The sequence below is a fragment of the Mesoplodon densirostris genome, chromosome 5 (assembly GCF_025265405.1).
Source record: "Mesoplodon densirostris isolate mMesDen1 chromosome 5, mMesDen1 primary haplotype, whole genome shotgun sequence".
Classification (NCBI taxonomy): Eukaryota; Metazoa; Chordata; class Mammalia; order Artiodactyla; family Ziphiidae; genus Mesoplodon; species Mesoplodon densirostris.
Window position 1 is genome coordinate 9,241,222 of NC_082665.1, and position 27,480 is coordinate 9,268,701.

General features: G+C 47.6%; 1 protein-coding gene across 1 annotated transcript in view; it reads right to left on the reverse strand.

Moving 5' to 3' along the window:
- DOP1B (DOP1 leucine zipper like protein B) overlaps nt 1-27,480 on the reverse strand; it is a 107,937-nt gene that overhangs the window by 54,388 nt on the left and 26,069 nt on the right. Inside the window, exons 3-13 of the mRNA XM_060099734.1 lie at nt 20,134-20,315; nt 19,579-19,749; nt 15,332-15,521; nt 13,317-13,415; nt 12,847-12,970; nt 10,684-10,793; nt 9,950-10,064; nt 7,011-7,131; nt 3,981-4,100; nt 1,157-1,259; nt 238-429 (exon numbers count right to left, since the gene is read on the reverse strand). Coding sequence (XP_059955717.1) covers nt 238-429; nt 1,157-1,259; nt 3,981-4,100; nt 7,011-7,131; nt 9,950-10,064; nt 10,684-10,793; nt 12,847-12,970; nt 13,317-13,415; nt 15,332-15,521; nt 19,579-19,749; nt 20,134-20,315 — 1,527 coding nt within the window. The remainder of the gene's footprint in view (nt 1-237; nt 430-1,156; nt 1,260-3,980; nt 4,101-7,010; nt 7,132-9,949; nt 10,065-10,683; nt 10,794-12,846; nt 12,971-13,316; nt 13,416-15,331; nt 15,522-19,578; nt 19,750-20,133; nt 20,316-27,480) is intronic.

Consider the following 27,480-nt stretch of genomic DNA (forward strand, 5'->3'; position numbering starts at 1 on the left):
CTGGACGGTGAGCTATGTCTAACCATTAGCTTAGTGATGGGCTTCAGCAGGAAGTAGCAGGGCAGAGGGTGAAATGACCGGGGGTTGCTCCTACACTAAAAGTTTTTATGAAGTGTGTGAGGATTTTAGAAGCGTGTTTTAGATATTACCGATATATCTTCTAGTCTTTATCCCTACACAGGAAGGTACAAGGTTCCTTCAGCCCAGAGAACCACTTCGGCTCCTCCCAGCACGTACCAAGCTTCCACTTGCAGGCTCCGTGTCCAGGTAGGAAGGCGGCATCTGGACCTTGCTGAGCACTTTGAAACATGTCTTCAATGCATGCGTGAGTTCAGGTAGGCTTAGCGCCTCCATTTCCTTGGCCAGAAGCTGCACCAGGCAGCCAAGCACCTGAGGGAGGTACTGGGTTTGCACCTCAGAGTAAAGTTCCTGTGAAACAGAGACACGGGTTTAATGTGTAACCAGTAGAAAATTCAAATTTTTTTTTACAGCATAGGTTTGTTTCACATTAATTCCCAAATCAGAAAACAAAATAATATCTTTTTGATCTAAATAAATCAATGGACGTTCTTCCTCTTTCAGGTGGCTTTCCTCTTTCTAGCAGAAAATAATCGCCACATTTATTTCTATATTAAAGAAATCAATTTCCTTTGAGAAAATGAGCCAAGGGTGTGACTTTAACCAAGAAATGCATTTACTCTCTGGGACTTCCCTGGCAAGCCAGTGGTTAAGACTCTGTGCTTCCACTGCAGGGGGCACAGGTTCCATCCCTGGTCGGGGAACGAAGATCCCGCGTGCCACGCAACGCGGCCAAATAAATAAATAAATAATTTTAAAAAGGACATACATTAACTCTCACTCCTAAATAACTGTTGTTATTTAGGATGGATGACACTCAGCTCATCATCTGGTTTCCATAACTTCAGCTCAGCCCACTTACAACTGGCTCAACAGTTATAACCCCTTATATTAAAAGGACCTAAAAGAGACAACATCCAACTACATCTTCCATGCTGAAACACACACGAACACAGTGCTATGTATTTAGGTAAAACTACTTCTTCAGTAAGTTTAGGTTCATAAAAAGGCCAACAACACGAATCAGGATGTAAATAACAGCCAGCACTGGGCCATCTCCTTAGAGCAAAGGACGTACCAGGGGGATCACGTCCAGGAGGAACACGAGGAGGGAGCAGAACTCCGAGACTGTCGGTGGGGGGCCGACGCGTCTCCCGGCAGTGAGACTCTGCTTTGCGGGTCTGTGTGAGTCACAGGAAAGAAAAACAACTCTCTTATAATAATTTCAAGTGTTTCCTATGATTTCCAATAAAGTTGCTTATTCTATTCCAACCATAGTGAAAGACAGCTTCTGCAGTTCTAATAATGAAGCTTTGGTGCCAAAAACTATCTAACATATAGACAAGTGTCAATAAGTCTTGAATCTGCTTGTCTCCAAAACAGGTTCACGCTGACTTGAACTTCCTCAGATCAGGTGAGGGTGGTCCATGCCCACATGGGATTCCCTACCCAGCAGATCTGGAGCTATCAACAGCAACAATTCCAGGCCCCCAGCCCCAAACCAAAGGCATGTTCCCGGGGAAAGAGCCTGGTGACAGAACGCAGGACAGCTGTTCAATGTGCTGTCAGAGCAACAAGAGACAGCTCCCTCCATGTCACCAGGAGCTCATCTCCCCACGAGCTGCTTAGAATGTCTCAGCTCCCACAGAGAAGTGTAACTCCACTGGGCTTATCTTATTCTCAAGCTCAACTCTTCCTTTTCAATAAGTAGGCAACTGGATACGTAAGTTAAAAAGTCAATATACTAGTTCCCAAAACAGTAATTTTGGATTCATCTAGCTATCACAGTACAATTCAACCTGAGTTAATTTTCTTCATTGTAAATTATAGCTTAGTTATCTTGGCATTTATCTTGGTAAGGGACTGAAGAACTGTATCCATTACATCTGGGAGATTCTGCTGCTGGGTGCCTGCTCTAAAGAGACCCATGCGTCTGTGTGTAAAGAGACAGGACCAACACGGTCACCGGAGTACTATTTGCAACAATGAAAAGACTGAAACTGGTTTATTCACACACAGGACTACTATACCTAAGATGAATGAACTAGGTGTATATAAATCAAAGGGCTGTGGACCACACCCCACCCCCCAAAACAACACACTGCAAAAAGTTACAAACAACTTGATAGTATTTATATAAAATTTGAACAGACAAAACAGACTATATCGTTTCTGGATACACGTTATAAAAACACAGATATCACAGGACAGACATGAATTTCAGAACAGTGATGAAAGCTGGGATGAAAGGAGGAAAAAGGGCTGGGAAGGTGGGGAGTTAGCTCTATCTGGGTAGCAACATTTTATTCCTTTAAAAAAAAAAGATGTGGGGCTTCCCTGGTGGCGCAGTGGTTGAGAGTCCGCCTGCTGATGTAGGGGACGTGGGTTCGTGCCCCGGTCTGGGAAGATCCCACATGCCACGGAGTGGCTGGGCCCGTGAGCCATGGCCGCTGAGCCTGTGCGTCCGGAGCCTGTGCTCCACAACGGGAGAGGCCACAACAGTGAGGCCCGCGTACCGCAAAAAAAAAAAAAAAAAAAAAAAAAAGAAAAACAATGATCAAGTGTGGTCTATAATTTCAGCAATGGGTGCATGTGTGTCTGACGTCATGTCCCATCCTTTCTTACATTGGAATGTTTCATAGTTATTTATTTATTTATTTTTTTAAAGAAAGCACTCCTCGTAAATCTGAAATGGAACTAAGCTGACCAAAATACACCCTAGCCTCAGTATAACACGGCCTTGCTGTCTGCTGTGGATCCGATTACAATTAATTTACTCATCACAGGTTTGAATGCCTGCTGGGGCCTGGCACCAGACGAGGCAAAGGGCATGGCAGGAGCAGCTGGGACGTCGGGCACGCCTGGTTCTAATCTCAGCTGCTGTGCAATGTCAAACAAGGTACTTCACATCTCTGAGCTCCGGCTTTCTTATATGATGGATGGGCCTGCTTCTCCTGCGGGTGTCCAGGGGATGGCCCGCGGCAAACGTTAATAAGTTATGCTTTGATTACAGTTGCAGGTACTGAAGACATTGTGAGAACACAGAGCATTCCAAAGGACGTGACAAGAACGAAGTTTCACAGCATGACTCACGGGACAAAATGGGGTTTGAGAGATTACATCAGTCCTCCTTCACAGCGAAAATCACACAGGAAAGGACTCCACAGGAAAGTGTGCTGTCCTGAGCACGCCACCGCCAGCCATTTGGAGGTGGCGCAATTCACCAGATTGAAAGTGACGGGAAAGCTGATTATAGTAGCTTAGAACATGAATGCTTTCATCTGAACAGTTCTACACTAATTTCAATAAGAATTTAAGATGACTGATGATTTCAAAAACACTCTTTCTGGGCTTCCCTGGTGGCGCAGTGGTTGAGAGTCTGCCTGCCGATGCAGGGGACACGGGTTCATGCCTCGGTCCGGGAAGATCCCACATGCCGCGGAGCTGCTGGGCCCGTGAGCCATGGCTGCTGAGCCTGCGCGTCCGGAGCCTGTGCTCCGCAACGGGAGAGGCCACGGCAGTGAGAGGCCCGCGTACCTCAAAAAAAAAAAAAAAAAAAAAAAACCACTTTCCAGTCCCAGGACCACAAAACTAAGCTTCTTGAATAGATTAGGGCTCCAAGGGCACCATGCAAAGAAAGCCGATTAGATCGACCTAACCAGAAAATGCACAGACGAGTTTCTGAAGTTCGACTTTAATAAGGAAGCTTCAGTATCATGTGAACCTTCTCAATGGCACCGTTTTTAGTTCTATTAGGATTTTAAGTGAATTCAACCATGTACTCAGCAGAGACGACCCAGCGTTAGCGAGTTAAGTGTAATCTGACCACAATAAGCAGCTACGAAACCATGACACCCTCAATTCCTTCCCACATGTTCACAAGCCCTGAACTGGAGGCTTACCTAAAACAGTCCTCAAAGCACCTTGTCATGTAATCCCAGAGGAAGTCTGTGCTCAGGGATGTGATGAGCAAATTCACTGTTTTAACAATCTCAGAGGCATTTCTGTTTTCTTTTATTGCACTGTAAAGGAAGAGGGATATTTATAAATATATCTATAAAAAAAACCTGTATTACGGGAATGCCATGTCTGAAAAACGAATTCATTGTACCATTTACAACTTATTTCTAGAGAGACTGACAAACTCGGTCAGAGATAAAAAGTATTACTGTTCTTATATAGGGAATAGAATGCATCGTGCCATCCTAAACAGTATTTATACTGATCCATTCCCTCAGAAGTAAGCTTAAGAGCTATTGTAGGACTTCCCTGGTGGCACAGTGGTTAAGAATCCGCCTGCCAATGCAGGGGACACGGGTTCGAGCCCTGGTCCGGGAAGATCCCACATGTCGCAGAGCAACTAAGCCCGTGCGCCAAAACTACTGAGCCTGCGCTCTAGAGCCTGCAAGCCACAACTACTGAGCCCGTGCGCCACAACTACTAAGCCTGCGCCCTAGAGCCCACAAGTCACAACTACTGAAGCCCGTGCACCTAGAGCCCGTGCTCCGCAACAAGAGAAGCCACCGCAATGAGAAGCCCACGCACTGCAACGCAAGAGTAGCCCTTGCTCGTGGCAACTAGAGAAAGCCCGCACGCACCAACGAAGACCCAACACAGCCAAAAACAAATAAATAAATACATAAATAAAAATAAATTAAAGAAAAAAGAGCTATTGTAAAAAAGAATGTTATATGGAAAACCAGTTTTAGTCCAACCATAGGTAATTACATATGCTATTGGTGGAATAACATAGTACAGCCATTTGGGAGGGAAATTTGGCTAACATTTAAATGCACATCTTCTATGACTCAGGAAATTTATTCTAGGGATTTATCCTACAGAAATCCTTGTAGAGGTACACAAAAATGTAGGCAAAGGGGGACTTCCTTGGTGGTCCAGTGTTAAGACACTGCACTTCCAATGCAGGGGGCATGGGTTCAATCCCTGGTCGGGGAACAAAGACCCCTCATGCTGCTCAGCTCGGCCAGGAAAAAAAAAAAAAAAAAAAGATGTAGGCATAAGGATATCATGACAATGCCATTTTGAGGCAGGAGATAGATGGGCTCCGGGCTAGGCATTTACAACTGGCCTCCTGTTTACATTTCTTGGGGCAGGAAAAAGGTGGGCTTCAGGATGGACACTTACAACTAGCCTCCTGTTTGTATTTCCTGAGACAGGAGATAGATGGGCTCCAGGTTAGGCATTTACATCCAGCCTCCTGTTTGCACTTTGAAAGAGAAATAACAACAGAAACAGAGTAAATAGCCAGGCTTTGTCTCCTGAGGACACTTTAAGATAACAGTCATGGCAGGAACAGAGAGGGGCTAAACCCTGTCTGAGTAAAAGATGGAGAGGTCACATATTTCCCATCCTTGGGGCAAGGGAGACATGGCGTGTGCGCAGAGAGGCTCCTTGGGGGTCAGAAAGGAGGGGCGCCACCCCACAATAGGTGATGCCAAGGGCCCCGCCATGGGCCTCTGGGCTGGAATCCGTCCTGGAAAAAAGCTGCACACACATATCGGGGAGGGTCCTAGGGCAGGTCAGGTGTGGAAAAAGAAACTTAAATAATCGGGTTCTCTGTGTGCTCTCCCACCTGTCGTGCTGTGCCTCTAATAATAAACTTTGCACCTGCTTTTACAGTTTTTGCCTCCTTGAAACAGTCTTGCTTTCAAACGGAGGCAAGAGCCAGGGAAAACTGGAGTCTAGTCTCTTGCCCTTGCTGGTCTAGCGGCTAGGATTCCTGGTTTTCATCCAGGCTGCCCAGGTTCAATTCCTGGGCAGGGAACTGAGATCTTGCTTCAAGCCACCACTCACTGCTGCTGCTTCTCCGAGATCACTTTTAAAATATTGAAAAAGTGGAAACCGCCCAAAAATCAATAAGAGACTGGTCAATCAGTCAGGATTTCTTCAATAAGTGTAACTCCTTACCGAGGACTTAAAGGCAACCACTATCCTCCACAGGAGAAGAGTGTAGAGCCATTCACAACTTGCATCAAAAAAAAACAAACAGGCAACTAAACCGGTACTGTAACTCCACCTTAAAAATAAATGATAGGCACCTGTGTACTTATGCACTGAAGATCTGAAAAGAAATACAAATGTTTTATGTTTTTCTCTGAAGGACAGTGGGATTATGGATAATATCTTTTCCCTTGATGCCTTCAAATATTGGTATACTCTACCATGAACATGTATTACTTTCATATCAGGAAAACAATAAACTAGTCTCATTCTGCGAGAAAAAAGCAAACACTAAAGACTCTTGGTATACGTACAATGAATAAATCAGAAAAATCTTCTAATCGATTTAAAATTTTAATACACCCAATGCCGAGTCAGGGAGAAGGAAATTATATTAAGAGTAAAGTAAAAAGGAAAAGGTTGTACTACCTTAGAAAGTACAAAGACGGAACAAAACACAGAGCTGATGGCTAACGACACACTTTAAGTTATCGCCACGTCCGCTGTCTCCCAAACCCCACTCACCCCGCCTCCAGGGCCCTAGAGCGCCTTCATGCCCCTGGGGTGCCCTCGCCTTGCTCCCTGCTACCCGCCCTTCTGACGGGTCTCCTGAAGACTCACACCCACTCGCCCCACTTCCTGAGCTGACCTCCCGCCGGCCCTCCCCCGTCACTCACCACTTGTACACCAGACCCAGTTGCCTTTGTTGAGCAACTTTTCACACTTGATCAGTAAATACGGTCGGTACTTCCCAGCGTGGGGCAGAGACAAGATCAAACTCCTTTTAATCATCACAATATTCAATAGGGAAGAGTCGATTCATATGGATTAAGAGCACAGGTTATTTTAAGGCGTGGCCTGACCCTCTGCATCCCAACTTTCTTGAGCACTTCACAATTTATGGTAAACAGAGAAAAAAAATCATGGCATTCGGGAGGGAGGAAGAGTGAAGTTGGAAGCCCCACCAGTACCTTATCAGTGAATTTCCACTCTGAGTGTAGCTCAGTTTAAGATCAGAGCCGAGAGCATCTCTGCAGTAAGAATAAAAGGCCCGGATGACTTCGAGAAACAAATGCTCAACAACTTGAGGCCCTGCAATTGAAAAGAAAATGTCCAGATAAATAAATTAATAATCAAAATGTTTTTTAAAAAATCCATTGTAGGGGCTTCCCTGGTGGCGCAGTGGTTGAGAGTCCGCCTGCCGATGCAGGGGACACGGGTTCGTGCCCCGGTCTGGGAAGATCCCACATGCCGCGGAGCGGCTGGGCCCGTGAGCCATGGCCGCTGAGCCTGTGCGTCCGGAGCCTGTGCTCCACAACGGGAGAGGCCACAACGGTGAGAGCCCCGCGTACCGCAAAAAAAAAAAAAAAAAAAAAAAAAAAATCCATTGTAAACCAGTGACAAATGTATAAAGCGTATTGAGAGTAACTCTATCTAACACATAGATAATTTATGTAGCCTTAAATGTATGGAAACTTTAGTTGTGACAATGACACTGTTAGCTGGAGGAATAACAGCTGTGAAAACAGCCAACATTTTTGTAGAGCTTACTGTGTGCTGGCCACTGTTCTAAGCATTCTAAAACTATTAACTTATTTAATCCTCACAATAGCCACAGAACCAGGTATGCAATCAGGGAGGCCGTCCTGATTACAAGGGGACAAGAGGACTGAGGCCCAGACGCCCCCAGGAGGATTCTCGAAGGAGGTGGGGAGTGGGCTAAATGTTTTAAGTGTGCAGAAACTGCCTGGCCAGAGGCCGTCACTGCACAGAAGCACCAACAGAGTAGGGCAACTTCCTACTCTGAATTCTTTCACTGATGAGCTAGAACGACACCAAAGAAATAACACCAACCCAGAAAAGCCTCAGATGGCACAAAAGAACTGGACCCTGCCAGACAGGCAGTTGGAAGGCGGCTGGACATTTCTGCTCCACAAACATCAACCAGCAGGCCTGATGGGAGGGCGTGACTTCCCACTCATGTGTTCAGAGGAATGAACACAGGATGATTCAGAGAAAACAAAAGCTCCATCAAACAAGGAATCAGCACATAATCTAACCTCTTACGCTTCCAACGACAAAAGGTCTCTTTTTCACGATAAGTCCCAGGTGTATTTTATCTATAGTGTAACACTGCCAAATGCTTTTTACTAGTGAAGGAAAGCTTGTGGTCAAGATTCAAGGGGAAGAAGTGAGGAAGTGGCTAAAGCTTGGTAGCCAAAGCACACATAAGACTGACCTATGACCCTCCTATGCCTTCTAGTCTACATGATCAATCCACTCCTTTGCCCTTCAAGTGTGTCTTTCCTGGGAAAACTAAATTATCAGATAGGACGAATTTGCTGGGATGGGGCAAAAGCCGGCCATTCACCCCCCCTCCAGAAAATATGACCTGGAGCCCAAGCTAGCTCAATGCTTTACTTGGCTCACATCAAGGCCTTGACATGAAACACCCATCTCCAAGGGCGGAGCTTGGAGGCACAAAAGCTTTGTGCTTTGACTTTGGTCAAGAACAGCCAAAGCTGCACCTGTCCTGGTACCCAAGTTCATTGGTGTTACGTGAGTAACATCTCGGGGATGGGCCATCCTAGTGCCATCAAGGAAGCATCAGAGTCCTGACAAAGAGGGCTCAGGCTCTGGAGTCAAACAGACTTCAGAGTTTGAGTCCCAGTTCCTGGGTGGCCCCTGGCAAATGACTTAGCCTTGCTCAACCTTAGTCTCTCCCTCTGTAGAATGTGTATAGTAAGAAAATCTACCCCAGGGTTGTTGGAGGTACAGAAGTATGCAAGGAGATGGGTATTAACGATGCACAAAATAACTGCTCAAAAAAATGTCACATTATTAACAACAGTGAAAACACACCAGGACCTCATTCTCCCTTCCGTCTCCCTTGACCAGAAGCCCTTGTTTCCCTTTGTACACCTAGAGCCTAGCACCTTCCCTGTTGCACAGATGCCCCACGCCCATCTCTGAATGCATAAACAAAGGGTCCCCATCCTGAGGCCAGAGGGAGGAGGAACTTAACGAACACCCTCAGCTCTCGTTCTCTGCAAATGGCGCCCGGACAGTGGGCAAGTCCTGAGCACTCAGATGATGCCATCGGGGATGAATCCCACGGAGAAGCGGGTTTCCTTCCCGGTTACCGTGTTCAAGAGATGAGATGTTGAGATCTTGCAGTGAATGGATACTGGGGCAGTTTCTTTTTTCCGGTACACGGGCCTCTCACTGCTGTGGCCTCTCCTGTTGCGGAGCACAGGCTCCGGACGCGCAGGCCCAGCGGCCACGGCTCACGGGCCCAGCCGCTCCGCGGCATGTGGGATCTTCCCAGACTGGGGCACGAACCCGTGTCCCCTGCATCGGCAGGCGGACTCTCAACTACTGCGCCACCAGGGGAGCCCCAGTTTCTTTTTTTTAAAGGAAGGGAGAGAAGGTAGGTCACGTTCCTCAATGGGTGCCCAGAGGACCACCGTATATAAGGGGCGACGCTTTTGGAACCAGAGTCTAGTTCAAACCCCTTCATTTGTCAGATGAAAACAGTGAGGCCCAAACAGCAGAAGGGGCTTGCCCAGGGTCACAAGGCAAGAAGATGGAGAAGCGTCCCCTATTTGCTTGAGAATACAATCACGGCTCAGTTGAAGAAATGATTTGATTGAAGAAACGTTCTCACAAGGTCAGTACTGTACATGCCCTGTAGGCACGCACACGAGCACAACAGCTCAAAGGTATTTGCACAGAGTAATTGTGCAAAACTTTTAAGTGGTGCCCAGATGATGAAAACTGAAGCACACAGCATGACTAAACTACTTCAAGATTCTGAACTTCCAAGATTAAAGTGTATTCTAAATAACACGTTGACTGTATCTCACCGGAGTTTTAATGGTGTATGATGGTAAAGCTCATCTAATGTTACCTATTTCTGGCTTGTCAAGCAGACTGATAAGGATGCGGAAAGGCTTCAGGTACATGTGGTGGCGATCCTCTACGTCAGCATCAGGGAACTTCTGGTGCAGTATCTCAGCCAGACCCTATTTTTTTTTTTAAAGCCACATATTAGGGTATTATATAAAGTACAGTAAGACTTTATTGGTTGTTCTAGTTGTTAAATGCTCTGGGATAGACCTAAAAGCAGTCATGCAGCACGAGGTGACTACAGTAGGCCCTGGTCCATATCGTGGGTTCTGCAGATTGAAAATATTCGGGAAAAAAAATTCCAGAGAGTTCCCAAAAGCAAAACTTGAATTTGTCGTGCACTGGCAACTACTTCTATAGCATTTACACTGTATTCTACAACTATTTACAAAGCATTTACATCGTAAGTAATCTAGAGATGGTATCATAAGTAATCTAGAGACGGGTTAAGGTATGAGGATGAGTATAGGTTATATGCAAATACTAGGCCAAGTTATAAATATGAGGGACTTGAGCATCTGTTGATTTTGGTATCCATGGGGGTGGGGTGGGGTAGGGGGGTGCTGGAATCAATCTCCTGCAGATTCCAAGGGACAACCATACACGAGATTTTCCCAACCGTGTACTAAGGAACAGGTCCCCTGTCTACTTCTGAGGTCCCACAAGGAACTCCACTGAAGAACCATGGTCAAGAATGCCCTAATTGGGATCTACTTTCCAGAAATGCTCCTTTACCTCAACTAAAAGATCCTTGGAATATTTCTCAAAAAAATACGAGGACTGGTCTTCATAAGAATTTGAGATTTCCGATTCTGGCACAATGGTATTTCCTTTAATATCTGAACCTATAAAAGAACAAGCACCATGAGCTGTAAAGAAAACTATACATTTAAAGTACATCTTATTGTGCAAAGGTCTCATGCTCTGACATTTTTTTTGTTTTTGCTTTTGTTTGTTTTCTGTTTGTTTGTTTTTGCAGTATGCGGGCCTCTCACTGCTGTGGCCTCTCCCGTTGCGGAGCATAGGCTCCGGACACGCAGGCTCAGTGGCCGTGGCTCACGGGCCCAGCCGCTCCATGGCATGTGGGATCTTCCCGGACCGGGGCACGAACCCGTGTCCCCTGCATCGAGAGGCGGACTCTCAACCACTGCGCTACCAGGGAAGCCCCTATTGGTTTTTTGTTTGTTTGTTTTTGCTTTGACATTTTTAAAAATAGAATTCCTCCAACAGAAAACCAAAATCAGATCCAGCAAAACTGAGACCTATTTTCTTCTGACAGTGGTGGGCCAGGGATCAGACAGGCAGAACTCCATCTCAACGGGCATCAATTTAGTTTACCCCAAGAATTCATCCTGATTGTCTTCGACAAGTATGATTACAAGGATCTAATGGAATGAATATCATTTTAAAAAACCAGTATTTATTTGTATGGCATTATGTAAAAATCAAGGTATTCTCAACTATATGCCCTCGTTTTGAGCCTTGGTTATGTCTCTAAGGTCCTCAGGGCAAGGAACAGCGTCTCTCTAAGCAGAGAGTCTGGACTCCTGGGGTCGCAGCTAAGCAAGTCAGAGCCGGTACTGAACTTGAGTCCAGGGTCCTGTCTACATACAGTGTGCCGGGCCCCACTGGAAGGCAGCCGTGCATTTAACAAAATCATCCTTTTAACAAAAATGCTCAAAGAGCCTGTAAATATCGTTCTGGAAATCCTTCATAAGCTTCTGTGCTATGACTTCTGGAAGTTTTACAACTAGGGGAAGAAAAGGTTAAGAGGACTTTCTGACATTGGTATGAGAAGATCTATGAGGGTTGAAAAAAAAAAAAGCTGAGAAGCAGATGATTTTTAGGGCAGGAAACTACTCTGTGTGACACTATAACGGTAGACGTATGTCATCATACCTTTGTCTAAACCCGCAGAATGCACAGCACCAAGTGTGAACCCTTGTGTAAACAGTCGACTGTGGGTGACGATAAGGTATCAGTGTAGGTTCCTTGACTGTAATAAACGTGCCACTCCAGTGGGTGATGACGGTGACAGGGTAGGCCGTGCTTGGCAGGGAGGATGGGGGAGGTGGGAACTCTCTGGACCTTCCTCTTAGTTTTGCTGTGACCCTAAAACTGCACTAAAAAAATAAAGTCTTTCTGGGAGCCTGTGCTCTGCAACGGGAGAGGCCACAACAGTGAGAGGCCCACATACTGCAAAAAAAAAATACATAAGTAAATAAAAATAAATAAAAAAAAAATAAAGTCTTTCTAAAACAAAAAACTACGGAGTTTTTTCACAATCGCTCTGTAAACCACCTTCTCTTAGGTACACGGACTTGGGAATTTTAGGCCCTGTGATTTCCTGGACTTGTCCCCCTGAAGCCTTCCATCCAACCAACAGTCAACGGCTCTTTTCCTACAGGTCTGCAGTCTGTTCACAAGAACACATGCTCACAGAAACATGAACCAGGGTTCTCATGCTCTTCCAAAGTCATCCAAATATCTGCCCAAACGTGTCAATGCCACAAACGTTCCCATCCAGACAAAACTTTCTTTTACATATATTCCATGTTTCTGGGTTTCTCACACACAGCCTTATCCCATGCAACTCCTTCCTGAATAAGGCTTAGCAACCATTATTGTGTGGTCTTTCAAGCTTCTTAAAACGGAATTCGGTTAACATTTTAAAAATCCCATTACTTCCGTTTTTTTTATGTAACAGCTGCAAAATAACCAAAGCTGTGGGGTAGGCAGCAGAACTCAGCTGACCAGTGCCAATTCAGTCACCGTGTTATCTTTCTACACTTTGTGATTCAGAAATGTATCAACAAGATTGCGACTTTATTCCAAACATCAGCACTCAAAGGTTTCACCTTAGCTCTGACTTTTCAACTCTCACGTATTATTCAGTACCTAGTAACCACGCGTAAAGCCTTCTGTTCAGAGACATATCTCTTCTCAGGAGGGTCTGGGTGGCGGCCGAGAGGATGCGCACCATGTCGGATCTGAGCAGGGGGATGGCTCTCTCGTTGGAATCCTACGAGGAGGAAAGAGAAAACTATACTGCAAGGAGATGACACAGTAAATCCCCGGCTTTCCGACACGTGACCCCTCCTTACCAGTCTACAAAAGCTTTATCTTAAAGAGGCGGTTCTCAAAAGGGGTTGGTTTTTCACGCGCTGCCCAGGGAAAGAGGCTATTCAATTTTCGCTATGGAAACAGCACCCTCACAGAAATGACCGAGGACCCTGAATGGCTGAAAGCGAAGAGCGGTCACTGAGTGGCTTCCCTCCCCTCCAGACGAGACGGCTCGGACCTCTCCCGTCCGCCCCACGGCCTCAGGAAAGACCAGCGACTCGCCCTGAAGAACACAAACGGCTTACCAGACAGGTATAAAATGGGAAGAAGAACAGGACAATCTCCAGATTATTTCTTTGCACCAGCACGTTTGAGTCCAGCAGGGATGCACATAAGGACTTTACCTACAAAAGACAAAAAGCCACGAACGTTTCATGCCCAAGACACTGGACATCGTTTGCAGACTACTCTTTAGAGTCATAAAAATGAAAAGAACTCTTCCTGGGAATCTTGAAACCACCCTGTTATATCGTGTGGAACAGAATAATAAGATGTAAATACGGGAAACTTGGTTGTAGCTCCAGACGCCAGGGGGGCTGTGTGACATCGGGAAGACCTTCAGCTGCAGCCTTCACTGTTCCATCTCAGAGACGGAGGGATTTGGACCAGATCGTCAGATTCTAAGACCTCAAATTCTATAATCCCAGAAATGAATACATTTAGGTTCCAACAGGAACTTTCAGCTACACTAAAACTCCAAAGACAGTCAGTCAAATGGATTCCAAACCAATTAAGTAGACATTTTGGGTGTCTTTTCTGAGCATAGATAGATGTAATACAGCTGCATAATAGATAAGAGCCATAAGACAAGTGGTAACAAAAAGCTATGAGATGGGCTTCCCTGATGGCGCAGTGGTTGAGAGTCCGCCTGCCAATGCAGGGGACACGGATTCGTGCCCTGGTCCGGGAAGATCCCACATGCCACGGAGCGGCTGGGCCCGTGAGCCATGGCCGCTGAGCCTGTGCGTCCGGAGCCTGTGCTCCGCAACGGGAGAAGCCACAACAGCAAGCTATGAGAACTGGGAAGAAGAGAGGGAGAGATCTTTCAACTAGGGAGAACAGTGAAGCTTTGGGGGTAAGTTGAGTTTTTCGTAATACAGGCAGGAGATACGCTGAGACGGGGGAGAGGAGGGACAGGCAGTGAGCGCGGGACGAGGGGCTGGCTGGAGCAAAGACAGCATCACAGACGTGCCAGGCCAGGCAGCTCTGGGAGTGTAATGGGCCTGAAGTGGCGAGTGAGGCATCTGGTGAGCTGTTAGAATACACCTGAGGATAGATTTTACCTGTAGGAAACCGGTATTTGGCAAGCACAGTACAGACCTGAGCAAAGTTATGTTTTAGCAAAGTGAATCTCTTAGCAACCAAAAAAGGACTGGATGGGGAGAAACGGGTTAGAAAATTACATGACGGTCCAGGAACGAGACCTAAGAAGCTGCGGCAGGGCAGTGAAGACGGAGAAAGAAACAAAGTGGTACTGACAGGGCACGGAAGAAGGGAACGTGACTACTGAGGGTCTCCTCTGCCCTAAGCAGAGGTGCTTTTCATCACCCTTTTCCTCAGAGAGCCCCGTGAGGAAGCTCTATTATTCCCACTTTGCAAAGAGGAATGGACTCAGAGGGGTAAGTAATCGGTGCAACTTTGTCAATGACGGATTCAGTTTTTGAACATTTTAACTTCAAAGCCTTGGGTCCACCACTAGGTGGCGACAGACTGCAGGCCATTCAACAAATGGGAAGTTTGGGGAAAAGAGAGAAAGATCTGGGAAGTTCCCATTCTTCACGGTCATGAGAAGGCAGGTCGCTGCCAGGGAAGAGGGGCCTGGGCACGGACAGCCTAGGTGTGAGAGCAGCCAGAGGAGAGGGGGGCGGCGGGGATGACGGCAGGAGCTGGAGCGAGCCTACTGTGCGGGCAGTGGGCGGCGTGACAGGGGCAGGGGAAGAAGACGAGGCTGTGGCTCAACAGCGGACCCCAGCCAGGCTCCGCGGAGCGCCGTCGACGGCCAGCCGTAACGTGGAAGCTGCGGGGCCTCCCGGAGGGCCCTCCTCGCGTGAATACACAAACGGGACGCAGGTGTTCGAAGCCAACGCCGCCATCGCGGCTTACGCAGGGACGCTGCCTCCTCGCCTGCCCAACCTCAGAGCGCCTCTGCTTCCCGCTGCCCCGCCCCGCCCCGCCCCTCGCCCCCTCCCCCCACCCGTAGCCCTGGTGACACCTGTGCCGGGGATCCAGCCCGCCACGCCGCCGGGAGCACGGCACCCACCGTGAGCTGGTAGTCGGTCCCCAGCATGTACTTCTGCTCCCTGCCGGGCGAGCCCCGGCTGATGTGGCCCACCACAAAGAGCGAGGCGGGCAGGCGGATGGACGGGCTCGCCAGGATGCTCCCCCAGAGGGCGGCGTAGAAGACCTCCCTGCCGACCACCAGGGACAGCCTCAGGAGCAGCGCGTCCGTCCTGTGGGCGGGAGATCACAGAATCAGGGCGCATCCCGCGGGCTCTCACGGGCGCTGCTCTCTCTCCCTGGCCGGGAAGCACCATCTTCCTCCTCATTTTGAGATGCTGCCATCTCTCGCCCTTCTGTGTTTGTCCACCTGCTGGCTGTCACTGAAACGGAATTTGCTAAAACAAACATGTCACCGAGGGGGCTTCTTGGCCAAGAGGCAGCGTCTGACCGTTTGTGTCACCCTGTGGCAGAGATCGGTCTCCGTCTCCGGCCTTGCTGTGGATGCCGTGGTGCTTACATGGTGCTTACAGGTTCCACTGCCCAAAGTGGATGAGCCGATCAGCCACTCTATAAAAGTAGGAGGAGTCATTTAAAAAAAAAAACAAAGGCTAATGTGACTGATTGAAGACCTAAGTAATGATAAAGACACCCCCGACCTGAGCACAGCCAAAAATGTGCCCAGTGACACCGGATTTTAGAAACACTGGGGACAACATTCCCCTGGGCCTCCTGCCGCACGGTACATTCCAGAAGGTCTGGAGCCGAGTTCCCATCACTCTGCCCACAGCACCTCCATACACCGGCTCCTACTCCAGGAAGCCCTCCTGCGGACGACCAGCATTTATTCGCCTCTTTATCTTTATCCAGGTCTCCCATGACAGGACGTCAGCAATTTCTCGGCCGTCCTCTAAGAGAAGCAGCAGCATCAGTGGGTGCGGGCTTGTTTTTCCACTGACACTGACCGAGGCCTGGCCCTTCTCCGCTCGGGGTGCACCTGCAGCTGACGGGGCACCTTCCCGCCGACTGCGAACACAAAGCTTGCAGGCCGGGTGATAGCATCTATCAATACAACAGCGGAGGCAAACTCCCACAAAGGGATTTCACTTGCACAGAAGTGAAACCTCTGTGCATTTCAGCTCTCAGCTATGGTAAGGAAAAGGGATGCAAATGTTGTGAAAATACCTAAGAGTCTTTGAGCAAAAACTCAGCACAGGAGAACAGCTGATGCTGAGGCCACATAGCCACCGTCACCACTAAGTCTGCTCTGCTGGCTGACGCCCCCCAATGCCCAGACAAGCATCTGACACACAGCTGGCATTTGAAAAAACTGTCAGATGAATGCCACTCTTTCCCTTTACTATAAGCCAAACTGTCTTCAGCTTACTTTTTAATAATCACTTCCATGTATATTAAAACATTTCATATAAAAAATGCCTACTAGATGCCAGTAGCACCCTCCCCGCCCCAGGTGTAACAACCAGAAGTGTCCCCAGATATTGCCAAGTGTCTCCTGGGGGACAGAAACCACCCCGGGCTGAGAGCCACTGATTTAAAGGGACATCTCTGGGGAGCCGGGTTTTGCCTGCTTTCCAACCACTGAAAACCTCCGCCTCTCCTCCATCTTCTCAGAACAGGAGTGGAGTATTCTCCCGCCCCCAACACCACTAATCCTGTTTTCTCCGTACAGCAAAACACGGCAAACTATGTGGCTACTTCTCAGGCACTTTAAAAAAGGAATTCTGGCCAGGAGTGACCTGCAGACATCAAAGGGTTATTAGAAAGCCAGGGTGAGTAACGAGTCCTAACACTGGCCAAAATTTCCATTCCCTTATGGTTCACTGACAAGAACAGACCAGGAACTGTCCCCGCCTCCACAAGACCCCTGAGTCACCCGTCCTCACCAGCCCCAAACTGACTCACTCACTCCTTAGCCTTTTCTACCGCCTTGGACATCACGCCGCCCCGCCCCCCCAGACACCCCTTCCTGTCTCTGCAGAGTATTTGCTGGGGTCGGGGGTGTCTGACTCAATTCCTATGCACATTGGGGAAGAATCGTTGCTGAACTCTCTCCAACTGACCCGGATACGACTGCTGTGCTCTGAGACCGCACAACCCTAGACCCGCCTCCACCTCGGAAGGCCAGTCCCTCCTACCTCTGAGGGCTGCAGTCGCCGGGCTTGGCTTTCTATCACACCTGCCTCTACTCAGTGGTTCACGCAGCTTCGCTCAGCTCTTGGTTCAACATCAAGAGATCACAATGTTGGGAGAAGACACCCATGTTAAGCAACTTTAGCGACTGTTCAAATGAACATCTGTTTATCAACTAGGAGAACACATGACAACACCCCAACTCCTGACATGCTCCTGGTGTGATTCACTCTTACAGATTAAAAAAACCAAGACACTTTGGGAGCTGATGTGTTCATCTTCAGATGGTGGGAAAAAAGCATTTACATACACACAGCTGTTAGGAAAACGTGAATGGATCAGAACTCTAGAAAGAGCCTGCGACTAGGGGTCAAGAAACAGTCTGGTAAAAAGGTCCTCTTGTGGAACCCATATGACCCTGACTGTTCCCTTATGCACACACCTACCCAGCCTCTCAGGGTATGGTGCGAGGTTTAAAACAGCAACGAGACAGACCCTGCCTCCTAGGGAAGTGGATCCTCGTGACTCAGTGCACCGCCGAGGTGGATTCCCCACTGGGAAGTGAATGGCCACCACCCGCTGTGTGTGAAAGCTCCAAACGGTCAAATGCACATCCAATCCCAACACAGAAGCTTGTGACTTTAATGCACCCTTGGTCACCAGCGACTGTCCCACAAGCCATTCTGATTCTTTGGTTTCCTTGAGGGGAGCACTTGAGTGGACTTTGGACTGATTGTGAGATTCCACTGCCTGCACCCTCCAGTCACTTCCGACACAAAATAGGCCAAGGGGGCATGGCTGGGGCCTCCGGCATGGGGAAAATTCGAGCAGTTTCTTGTGTCATCAAATGGAAACTTTTGCAAGCACACAGGTTTCTAAACCTCCCAGTCAGGCTGCACGTGGGCTCTGAAAATGGGTCCTATGAACAGACGTTAATCACTGCAGCATCACTCAGAATAGTTAATACGCTGGAAGTGAGTTCTTACATTATGATTCTCCAGAAAAACAGGACACTCTGTATATGCAATCTGAATGGATACAGCCTCTCTCCTCTCTCCTGTTCCTAAGTAATGACCAAAACAAACACACACCACCGCACGAACTTTTATGCATATAAGTTTGATAAATTTCTCCAAGGTGCTTCTGAAACTTGTCAGAAGCTATTCTGCTGGGCTTCCCTGGTGGTGCAGTGGTTGAGAGTCCGCCTGCCGATGCAGGGGACACGGGTTCGTGCCCCGGTCTGGGAAGATCCCACGTGCCGCGGAGCAGCTGGGCCCAGTGAGCCATGGCCGCTGAGCCTGCGCGTCCGGAGCCTGTGCTCCGCAACGGGAGAGGCCACAGCAGTGAGAGGGCTGCGTACCGCAAAAAAAAAAAAAAAAAAAGCTATTCTGCTTAGCCTCACCCCTTTTTGAGCTTATCCATGAATGAAACGTGGCCTTGCTTTTTCATTTGGAAGCAGCCTCGTATAACAGGAGGGAGGACTTCAGAATGTGACATATGGGGAGTAGAATCCCATCTCTGCTGCCCACTGACTGCGACTCCAGGAAACTTTCTTACCTTCTGACCCTCACGTGGAAGTGAGGTAATTCCCAGGCACACACAGTATTTCGTCAGGCAGAGACCACCACAGAAATGTAAACATCAACCCGCCCTGCTTCATGGGTCTCTGCACTTCTGTCCCCGTTTCTTTTTAAAAATTTTTTATTTATTTATTTATTTTTGGCTGCGTTGGGTCTTCGTTGCTACGTACAGGCTTTTCTCTAGTTGTGGCGAGCGGGGGCTACTCTTCATTGTGGTGCACGGGCTTCTCATTGCAGTGGCTTCTCTTGTTGCGGAACACGGCTCTAGGTGCGCGGGCTTCAGTAGTTGTGGCTCATGGGCTCAGTAGTTGTGGCTCATGGCCTCTAGAGCGCAGGCTCAGTAGTTGTGGCACATGGGCTTAGCTCCTCCACGGCATGTGGGATATTCCCAGACCAGGGTTCGAACCCGTGTCCCCTGCATTGGCAGGCAGATTCTTAACCAGTGCGCCACCAGGGCAGTCCCACTGTCCCTGTTTCTTATACAGCAGTGAAATAAAATGCAAACCACATGGGCGGCCCACCTGGATGGGCACAACCGTCAGCTCTGGATGAGACCCACCTGTCGTAGATCTCCGAGCCGTCCTCCAGGCCGGGCAGCAGGCCGATGATGAAGGCCTGGAGGCTTGGCAGGAGCAGCTTCTGCAGCGGGAGAAAGTACTTCTCGTACAGGCCAAGCAGCACGGGCCTCACCGACATGGCTGCATGTGCCAGAAGAGGGAACAACCCATAGCTTCGGGACAGAAAAAGGGAGAGGAGGGAAAATGAGACACCTGCTCAGGAGCTCCAAGTGACTGGCCAGCCCAAGGGGGTTTTCAAAAGCAGCCAGCCAGCCAGCCATCTACACTGGTGATAGAGATGCTCGCTTGTCAGGAGACAGTCACAACGAACTGTTGGCCCAGAGCAGGTGATAGGCAGTTTGCACGTTACACTCCGACTTAGAGAAAAGTCAGAGAGGACATTCTCCAGAAGGTGAGCCCTGGTTCCCTCTGTGATGGCTTTATGGTGACCTGACACACCCCTCTGTATTTTTTTGTTTATCATTTTCTCATCTTGTGAACTGAAATATGGACTACTTGGGTAATAAAAAAGTAAAACGGTGGGGATGCTATCATACCTGTATAGGAACAAATCCTTGGCCAGCCATTTGGTCCCCACAATTTTAAAGATAATTTCATAGGTTTCTAGGGCTTTTAAGTGCACGCCGCTGGGCAAAGCAGGATGCAGGCACTGAGCTAATCTCTTGCTGATAATGAGCCGTCTCGGCAGCAAGGAATACTTCAGGTTGCTCTGGAGAGCCTGGAAAACAAGAGGAAAAGCACATAAGGAAGAAAGCAGTGACACTGACTGTGGAGGGGACATCTGCCGAGGCCAGGAAGACACCAGCAGGCCCCGGTGTGGCTGTAAGAGGTGGGACGTGACAGGACAGAGGGACCACGCGGGAGGGCTTGGGGAGGGGGGGCCACGAGCCAGAATCAGGGCCACGGGGCCGGGAAGCCCCCAGCACTGAAGGGAAACCCTGCATCCCTTCAAAGGGACTCTGTTCCTGTCAGGCCACTTTCTGATGGAACCGTGTGCTTCTGTCTGCGGAAGCCTCTAGTCTACACGTGAGACTAAGCAGAACACAGACCTCCCGGCCCCAAGAAAACCCTCGTTTGTGTGCCACGGAAGCCCTGGATTTCCCCATCATTATCCCAGCCTGGCTGCACAGCCAGGTGGCCCTGAGTGTCCGGGACACACGTACAGGCCATGACTCCTGCGTCCTCACCATTCAGTTCCCCAGGAGGCAGTCAGATCCCTGTTGGCATGGAATGACAGTCCCCCTGAGCTGGGCCTCCTCCAGCAGGACACAGGCCTGGGCTGCGCTAAAGCATCCCTAGGCATTGGCCGCATCTGAGAAACATGGTCGGCGGATTTCTTGCTAACAGGGCAACCCCCTGTCGGGAGTAGGTCAACGCCGTCCTTCATGGCATCGAGTGACCACACACAGAGCACTGGGTGGGTCCTCATGACTCAATCTTCTATACCAAGTGTCTGTCATTACAGTGAAACAATCCATACAACTCACACAAATATTTACTGAAAGCCGACAGGGTAAAGTCCACGCTTCTTAAAAAGCTGCTCAAAGGCCTCTACGGTGCGAGTCCTGCCCCATTCACCTGCTCCACGTATTAATGCTTCAGCTTCAAGCTTCCTAAGAGCACAGGTTCACCTGTGGCTCCTGCCTGCCTCGTGCAGGCTCTGCCTGAATATTTTCCCCATGGGAGACTCAGCTGTGCACCCAGCTCGACGAGGCAGAATGGTCCCCAACTCTAGGCGGGGAACACGTTTATTTGTGCTCCGCCCGGTTCCAAGTGCGCATGTCACCGACTCGCAGGTGCTGTGCTAATGGCCACGTGCTTCAGGGCTGAGCTCGGTGGTGAGCTCCTGGGGCCCGCACCCAAGATCTCCTTCATCTGCTGTTCTCAGCCCACGGCACCTGCCTCCTACAAGGCAGGCATCCCGCAAGACGGTCACAGGACGTGTGTCAGAACCGCTGCCCCCGGACCATGTGGTCTTAGGGCCATGACAGCTTTCTTCCTAGGAGCGAAGAAAATGATCCCACTTCTAAAACATACGCTGCTCTCTGTAACTTCTCAGGGACCCAGGCTAGGAGGGGTTTCAGCTCATGGAGGGGTCTCTGTGATCTCAGAGGCCGGGAAAGAAAACCCACTGGGCTTTGAGTTGGCTTCTAAAGCCTGTGCCGGAAGTGACACATTATTCCATTCATCTCACTGGCCAGAGTAAGTCACAGTGCCACATCTATGTTCAAACGGGCAGAGAAATGGGATCCTACATAATGAGGTTATGTAGGCGATAAAGGGAAAAGAAGCAAAATAATATATTCCATCAGAAGCATGTGGTCTAACGGAACTCTCAAATTCAATAAAACTACAACTAAAAAACCAGCTATACCTAGAGGTCGTCAAGAAATACCTTAAACTATTATTTGTAAGAGTCTGAGAGCTTAAAACAAAGGGCGAGCCAACAAAATAATTTTTTTAATATGCTCGTGTGAAAAAGAAAAATTGAGGAGGTGACCTGGAAACACATGCTGTAACAGCGGGTAAGAACTGAGGTGTCGAGGAAGAGAGGAAACAACTGTGGGAAATGCACAGGAAACAGTGTGTTTTATTATGGACATTTTCAAACATATAGAAAAGCAGGGAGAACAGCAAAGTACCCATCACCCAGTTTCAACAAGTATCAGCTGGCCAGTCCTGAAGACACAGCTTTTAGGGAACCATGTCTGTGACTCACTGGCTTACCGATACTGCAGCTGTGGGCTTTCTCCATGATCTCGGAGGAGGAGAACTAAGCTCTGTCCTCACCTGTTATGTTTGTCAGGCAGAGCTCTTGCTTTTGAAGTCACAATCTCACTTTTGCTCAGCATAGTCTAAGGACTTTTGCTAACTGAGGTGCAAAAGATGGGCTGTAGCTCCTAAGGTGGTCATCTGGGATCCAAAAGTGTTTGGCTCACTCGGGCTGTACAGCAGCAGGATCCCATTTCTCTGCCCTTTTGAATGTAGGCGTGGCACCATGACTTACTCTGGCCAGTGAGAGGAGTGGAATGATGTGTCACTTCTGGTACAGGCTTTAGAAGCCAACTCAAAGCCCAGTGGGCTTTCTTTCCTGGCCTCTAAGATCACGGAGACACAGGTTGAACTGGAGCCCCTCCCAGCTTGGGTCCCTGAGGAATTAAGAGAGCAGAAACCACCCACTGACCCACTGAGGCAGAACTCAACAATACTGTAAAAATCACTGAGCTTGGGGACTGTTTGTTACCATGGCATAACCTTTCCTATTCTGACGAATACACTTCTTCCCATATAAATGGAATTACAAGGAACCACAACCATTCATTTCAAATGAACAAGGCGGGTTGCTATTTCTTTCTCATTTAAATTTGTTACCCCATTTAATTTAATTAGAAAAAGAAACACAACCAAAAACTGAGGGCATGACCAGGACATGTGGAATGGATTGTTCATTGTATGCTGCCCATGTTAATCCAAGCAACACAGCATATCTGAGTCGGGGAGTCAGTGCCTCTTGAGGGAAGGGTACACTGAAGATGAAGGAAGCTGTCTGATTTGAAAATGCAGAGAAGAACAAAGGATTTAACCAGATAATACTTAGAAAAATGAGAAGATGCTCGTCCTTCCTGATTTAAAAGATGCAAATTAAAACTACTACGAGGGACCTCCCTGGTGGCACAGTGGTTAAGAATCCACCTGCCAATGCAGGGGACACAGGTTCGAGCCCTGGTCTAGGAAGATTCCACATGCTGCAGAGCAACTAAGCCCATGTGCCATAACTACTGAGCCTGTGTGCCACAACTACTGAAGCCCATGCAGCTAGAGCCCGTGCTCTGCAACAAGAGAAGCCACCGCAGTGAGAAGCCTGCGCACCGCAATGAAGAATAGCCCCCGCTCGCCACAACTAGAGAAAGCCCGCACACAGCAACGAGGACCCAATGCAGCCAAAAATAACTAAAATTAAAATTTTAAAACAAAAAACAAAGAAACTACTATGAAATGCCACACTTTTCACCCATCAGATTGGTAAGTTAGATCAAAGCACACAAGTTCAAGAGTAGAGCAGAGACACCCAGAGATCATGAACTGGTTTCATCCAACCTACAGTCAGGATTTGGCCGGACAGGATTTGCAAGGCTGCTCCTTGGAGCAGCTATGACATTGATTCCCCTCTGTACCATTCTCATCACGAATAATGGGGCTAAAATACTGCCTGGGTCATAGTGATTTTGTTAACACACTTCCCACAGAGCCTGGCACTTAATATGTGCTTCAACACGAAGGTTAAACAAACAAACAAGACTGAGGCTATTATAACGCCTGGTTTAAGCTTGTGAGCTTGGGGGTCAGAGCCTGGAATTCCAGTTCCATCATCTGTTGGGTAAATCCCTTAACCTTTCTGGGCTGCAGTTTCACAGGGATAATGGTGCTTAACAAAGTTTCAAGCATCATGAGATACCACACTTAAGGAAATTAGCTCAGGGCCTGACAAAAAAGCAAGCAATCAACAAGCATCTCCTCTTATTAATGACAAGCTGACTGTTAAGTACCAGATTTAAAGATGGAGACAAAATGCATTGCATTTTAAAAGAACTGACAGAAATCCAATCATTTACAAATAATATCCTTTACTGTCACAGAAGCAAACAAGGACACTAGTTAGATGTGTTAACAAGAAAGTTTGAGGAATACATTGTATTAGAAAAGAAAAACTCAAACTGTTGTATATTTGGAGATGAAATCAACTGCGGACCCAACAGACGGTGAGAATTCCAAGAGACGCTGAAGCCAAGGAGAAAATCTGCATATAATAAGAGGTGGAGTTGGAGAACCTGAAATTTCTTTTTAAGGCAACAAAGGAAAAGGTAAATAGTCATTAATATTTAAGATTAAAAAGGAAAGAAAATATTATTCCTTAAAGGATATTTAATGAAAAAACTCTAAAGAAATGTTTTGCAAGTGGTAAAACTAGAGGGACTTCCCTGGCGGTCCGCTGGTTAAAACTTCGCCTTCCAGTGGAGGGGGTGTGGGTTTGATCCCTGGTTGGGGAGCTAAGATCCCACATGCCTCGTGGCCAAAAAAACAAAAACAAACAAACAAACAAAAAAACCACACCACCAAAACACAGAACAGAAGGAATGCTGTAACAAATTCAATACTTTACAAATGGTCCACATCAAAAAAATATTTTAAAAAAATGTGGTAAGACTAGAGATCAGAATTGCTGGGTGAAAAGGTTTTCCATGTAGTAGATTGGAAGCACTCTTGGAAACAAAGGCTTCCCCTAGACAGGGTGCCGCCTGCCCCAGTGTGACTTAATTTACACAGGAAGTGGGTGTGGGTCCCACTCAAAGACACCTTCTACCTGAGTAGTACTAAGTAGCATCTCAAATTCTACCTACGTGAGACTTTTCCTCTGTCTCACTGGGGACCAACGCACAGCCATGGGGGAAACAGCTCCACGTTTTTAGGGCAAACTTAAAAGAGAATGAGATCGTTAGATATAATGATTCATTCCCCATCTGGCTGCTACATAGTCAAAGCTCCGTGTGCTGGTTCAGTCCATTGGCTTTCTTCGGGCAGACACCCTCGATTCAGAAGCTCTTCTACCTGCGGGCTGTCAATGCCAGCGCCCAAGCCATGAGGCCTGGGCACGAGTGAAGTGCCTGGCCAGCGCCGCCAGCCCACTTCAGGCTCCCAAAGACACTTCTCAGTAGGAACCTGGAGGGGTTCTGCTGCGTCCTCTCTGGGAGGTGGGGTCAAGCCTGATGCCCTCAGCTGCCACTGGTTTTGAAAAAGAAGACGTTCTACTCAAAGCAGCCCTGTCCTAGGACATTTCAAAACTGAGCGCTGTGCACTGCTGGTGGGAATGTCAAATGGTGCAACTGCAGTGTGTCTCAAAATGTTAAACATTTGCTTTGTTTACCAAATTACCATTTGATCCAGCAATCCCACTTCTGGGCACACACCCAAAAGAACTGAAAGCAGGGGCTCAAACAGATATTTGCACACTCATGTTCACTGCAGCATTATTCACAATAGGCAAATAGTGGAAACCACCCGAGTGCCCATCACGGATGAATGGATAAACAAAATGTGGTCTATATGCACAAAGGAATATTATCCAGCCTTGAAAAGGAAGGAAATTCTGACATGTGCTACAACCTGGATGAAACTTGAAAGCACTGTGCTAAGTGAAATAAGCCAGACACAAAAAGACAGATACTGTATGATTCCACTTACATGAGGTCCCTAGAGTAGTCAATCCACAGAGACAGAAAGCAGTGTGACCAGGGGCTGGGGGAGGGGGAAATGGGGAGTGAGTTTCCAGCTCAGGAAGATGCAAAAGTGCTGGAGATGAATGGCGGTGATGGCTGCACAATAATGAAACACGCTGCATGCCACTGAACCGTACACTAAAAAATAGTTAAAATCGTTGAATATATGTTGTGTATATTTTACCACCAAAAAAGAAGAAAAAAATGAATGTTGTGTTCCCCCAGCTGCTCTTGCCGGACTGGCCTTGTTGAGCTGCAAGGAACATGAATTCCCGAGTGACGTCCACACCTTGGACTAAACTGAAAACTCTTTCTCGACCAGAGAACAAAGGGCCTCCTTTTAACAATCCTGAAGGGACACAGGGACTTGGTCCAGCCTGGCCTGAGTGAGAGTTTTTAACCCTTAATTGGCAAAATAGCCCCCTTGAACTGAGTGGCACCCTTTAGGGGTTGAAAATGCCTGATTCCCTCCTCATGCCCCTCCCAGCTGTTCAAGAGCTGCCATGACTGGACCCGGTTCAGGTCAGGGAAGGCGACCCTGACTCTGCCTTCCTCTCTCCAGCCTCCATCTGGGCATTCGCTTTGGCAAGAGCCTTCTCCAGCGAGAAAAGCTCAGGGAATATTTCAGGGAAGCTTCATTGTTTGGGTTGTGTTTTTCAGGAAAACAGAAACCCAAAGTGACCAGCCAGTAAGCTTAATATTATATATATATATATATATATATACACACATATATATACCTATATATATATTTTTGTTTGTTTGTTTGTTTTAACTCTGAATGAAAAAGACGTATACTTAAAAAAAAAGAGAGAGAGAAAGGTTCTTCTACAACTGTAGAATAAATATCTCAGGGAAACAGATGAATTGGCAAGGAAAACATAGCCATGCTTTCAAAATTACTTTTTTACGTGCTAACCAGAAAGGAAAAATATGATTAGACAGGAAATTAAACTTCCTTATTTATTTCACCCAGGCACTATACTATTTTAAAAGTATTCTTTAAGATATAATTACAATATTTTTAACCTCATTGTATTCATAGGCTTAGCAGACTGACCTTAGAACAAAGTAATAAAATACAAAATGTAGGGGCTTCCCTGGTGGCGCAGTGGTTGAGAGTCTGCCTGCCGATGCAGGGGACATGGGTTCGTGCCCCGGTCCGGGAGGATTGCACATGCCGCGGAGCGGCTGGGCCCGTGAGCCATGGCCGCTGAGCCTGCGCATCCGGAGTCTGTGGTCCGCAACGGGAGAGGCCACAACAGTGAGAGGCCCGCGTATTGCAAAAAAAAAAAAAAAGTGAAAAAAAAACATGCAAAATGTAAGTTTGAAAAAAAAAAGTTTGAACCACATCTGAGCTCTACTAATAGAGACCAGGAAGTGTCTCACTTCACTCCACCCAAGGCAATGTCTACGTTTCACTTTGTTTTACTCTGACATTATACAGTCTGATAGTCTGATATTCTCCAGGACTCTCGGCATAATTTAGAACGGTTCTATGTAAAAAAACATGATTAAAAATTCCAAAAGGGTAGCCCGAGGACTCAAAAAGTAACTTAATACACTTAAAAATGGTTAAGATGATAAACTTTATGTTATATGTATTTT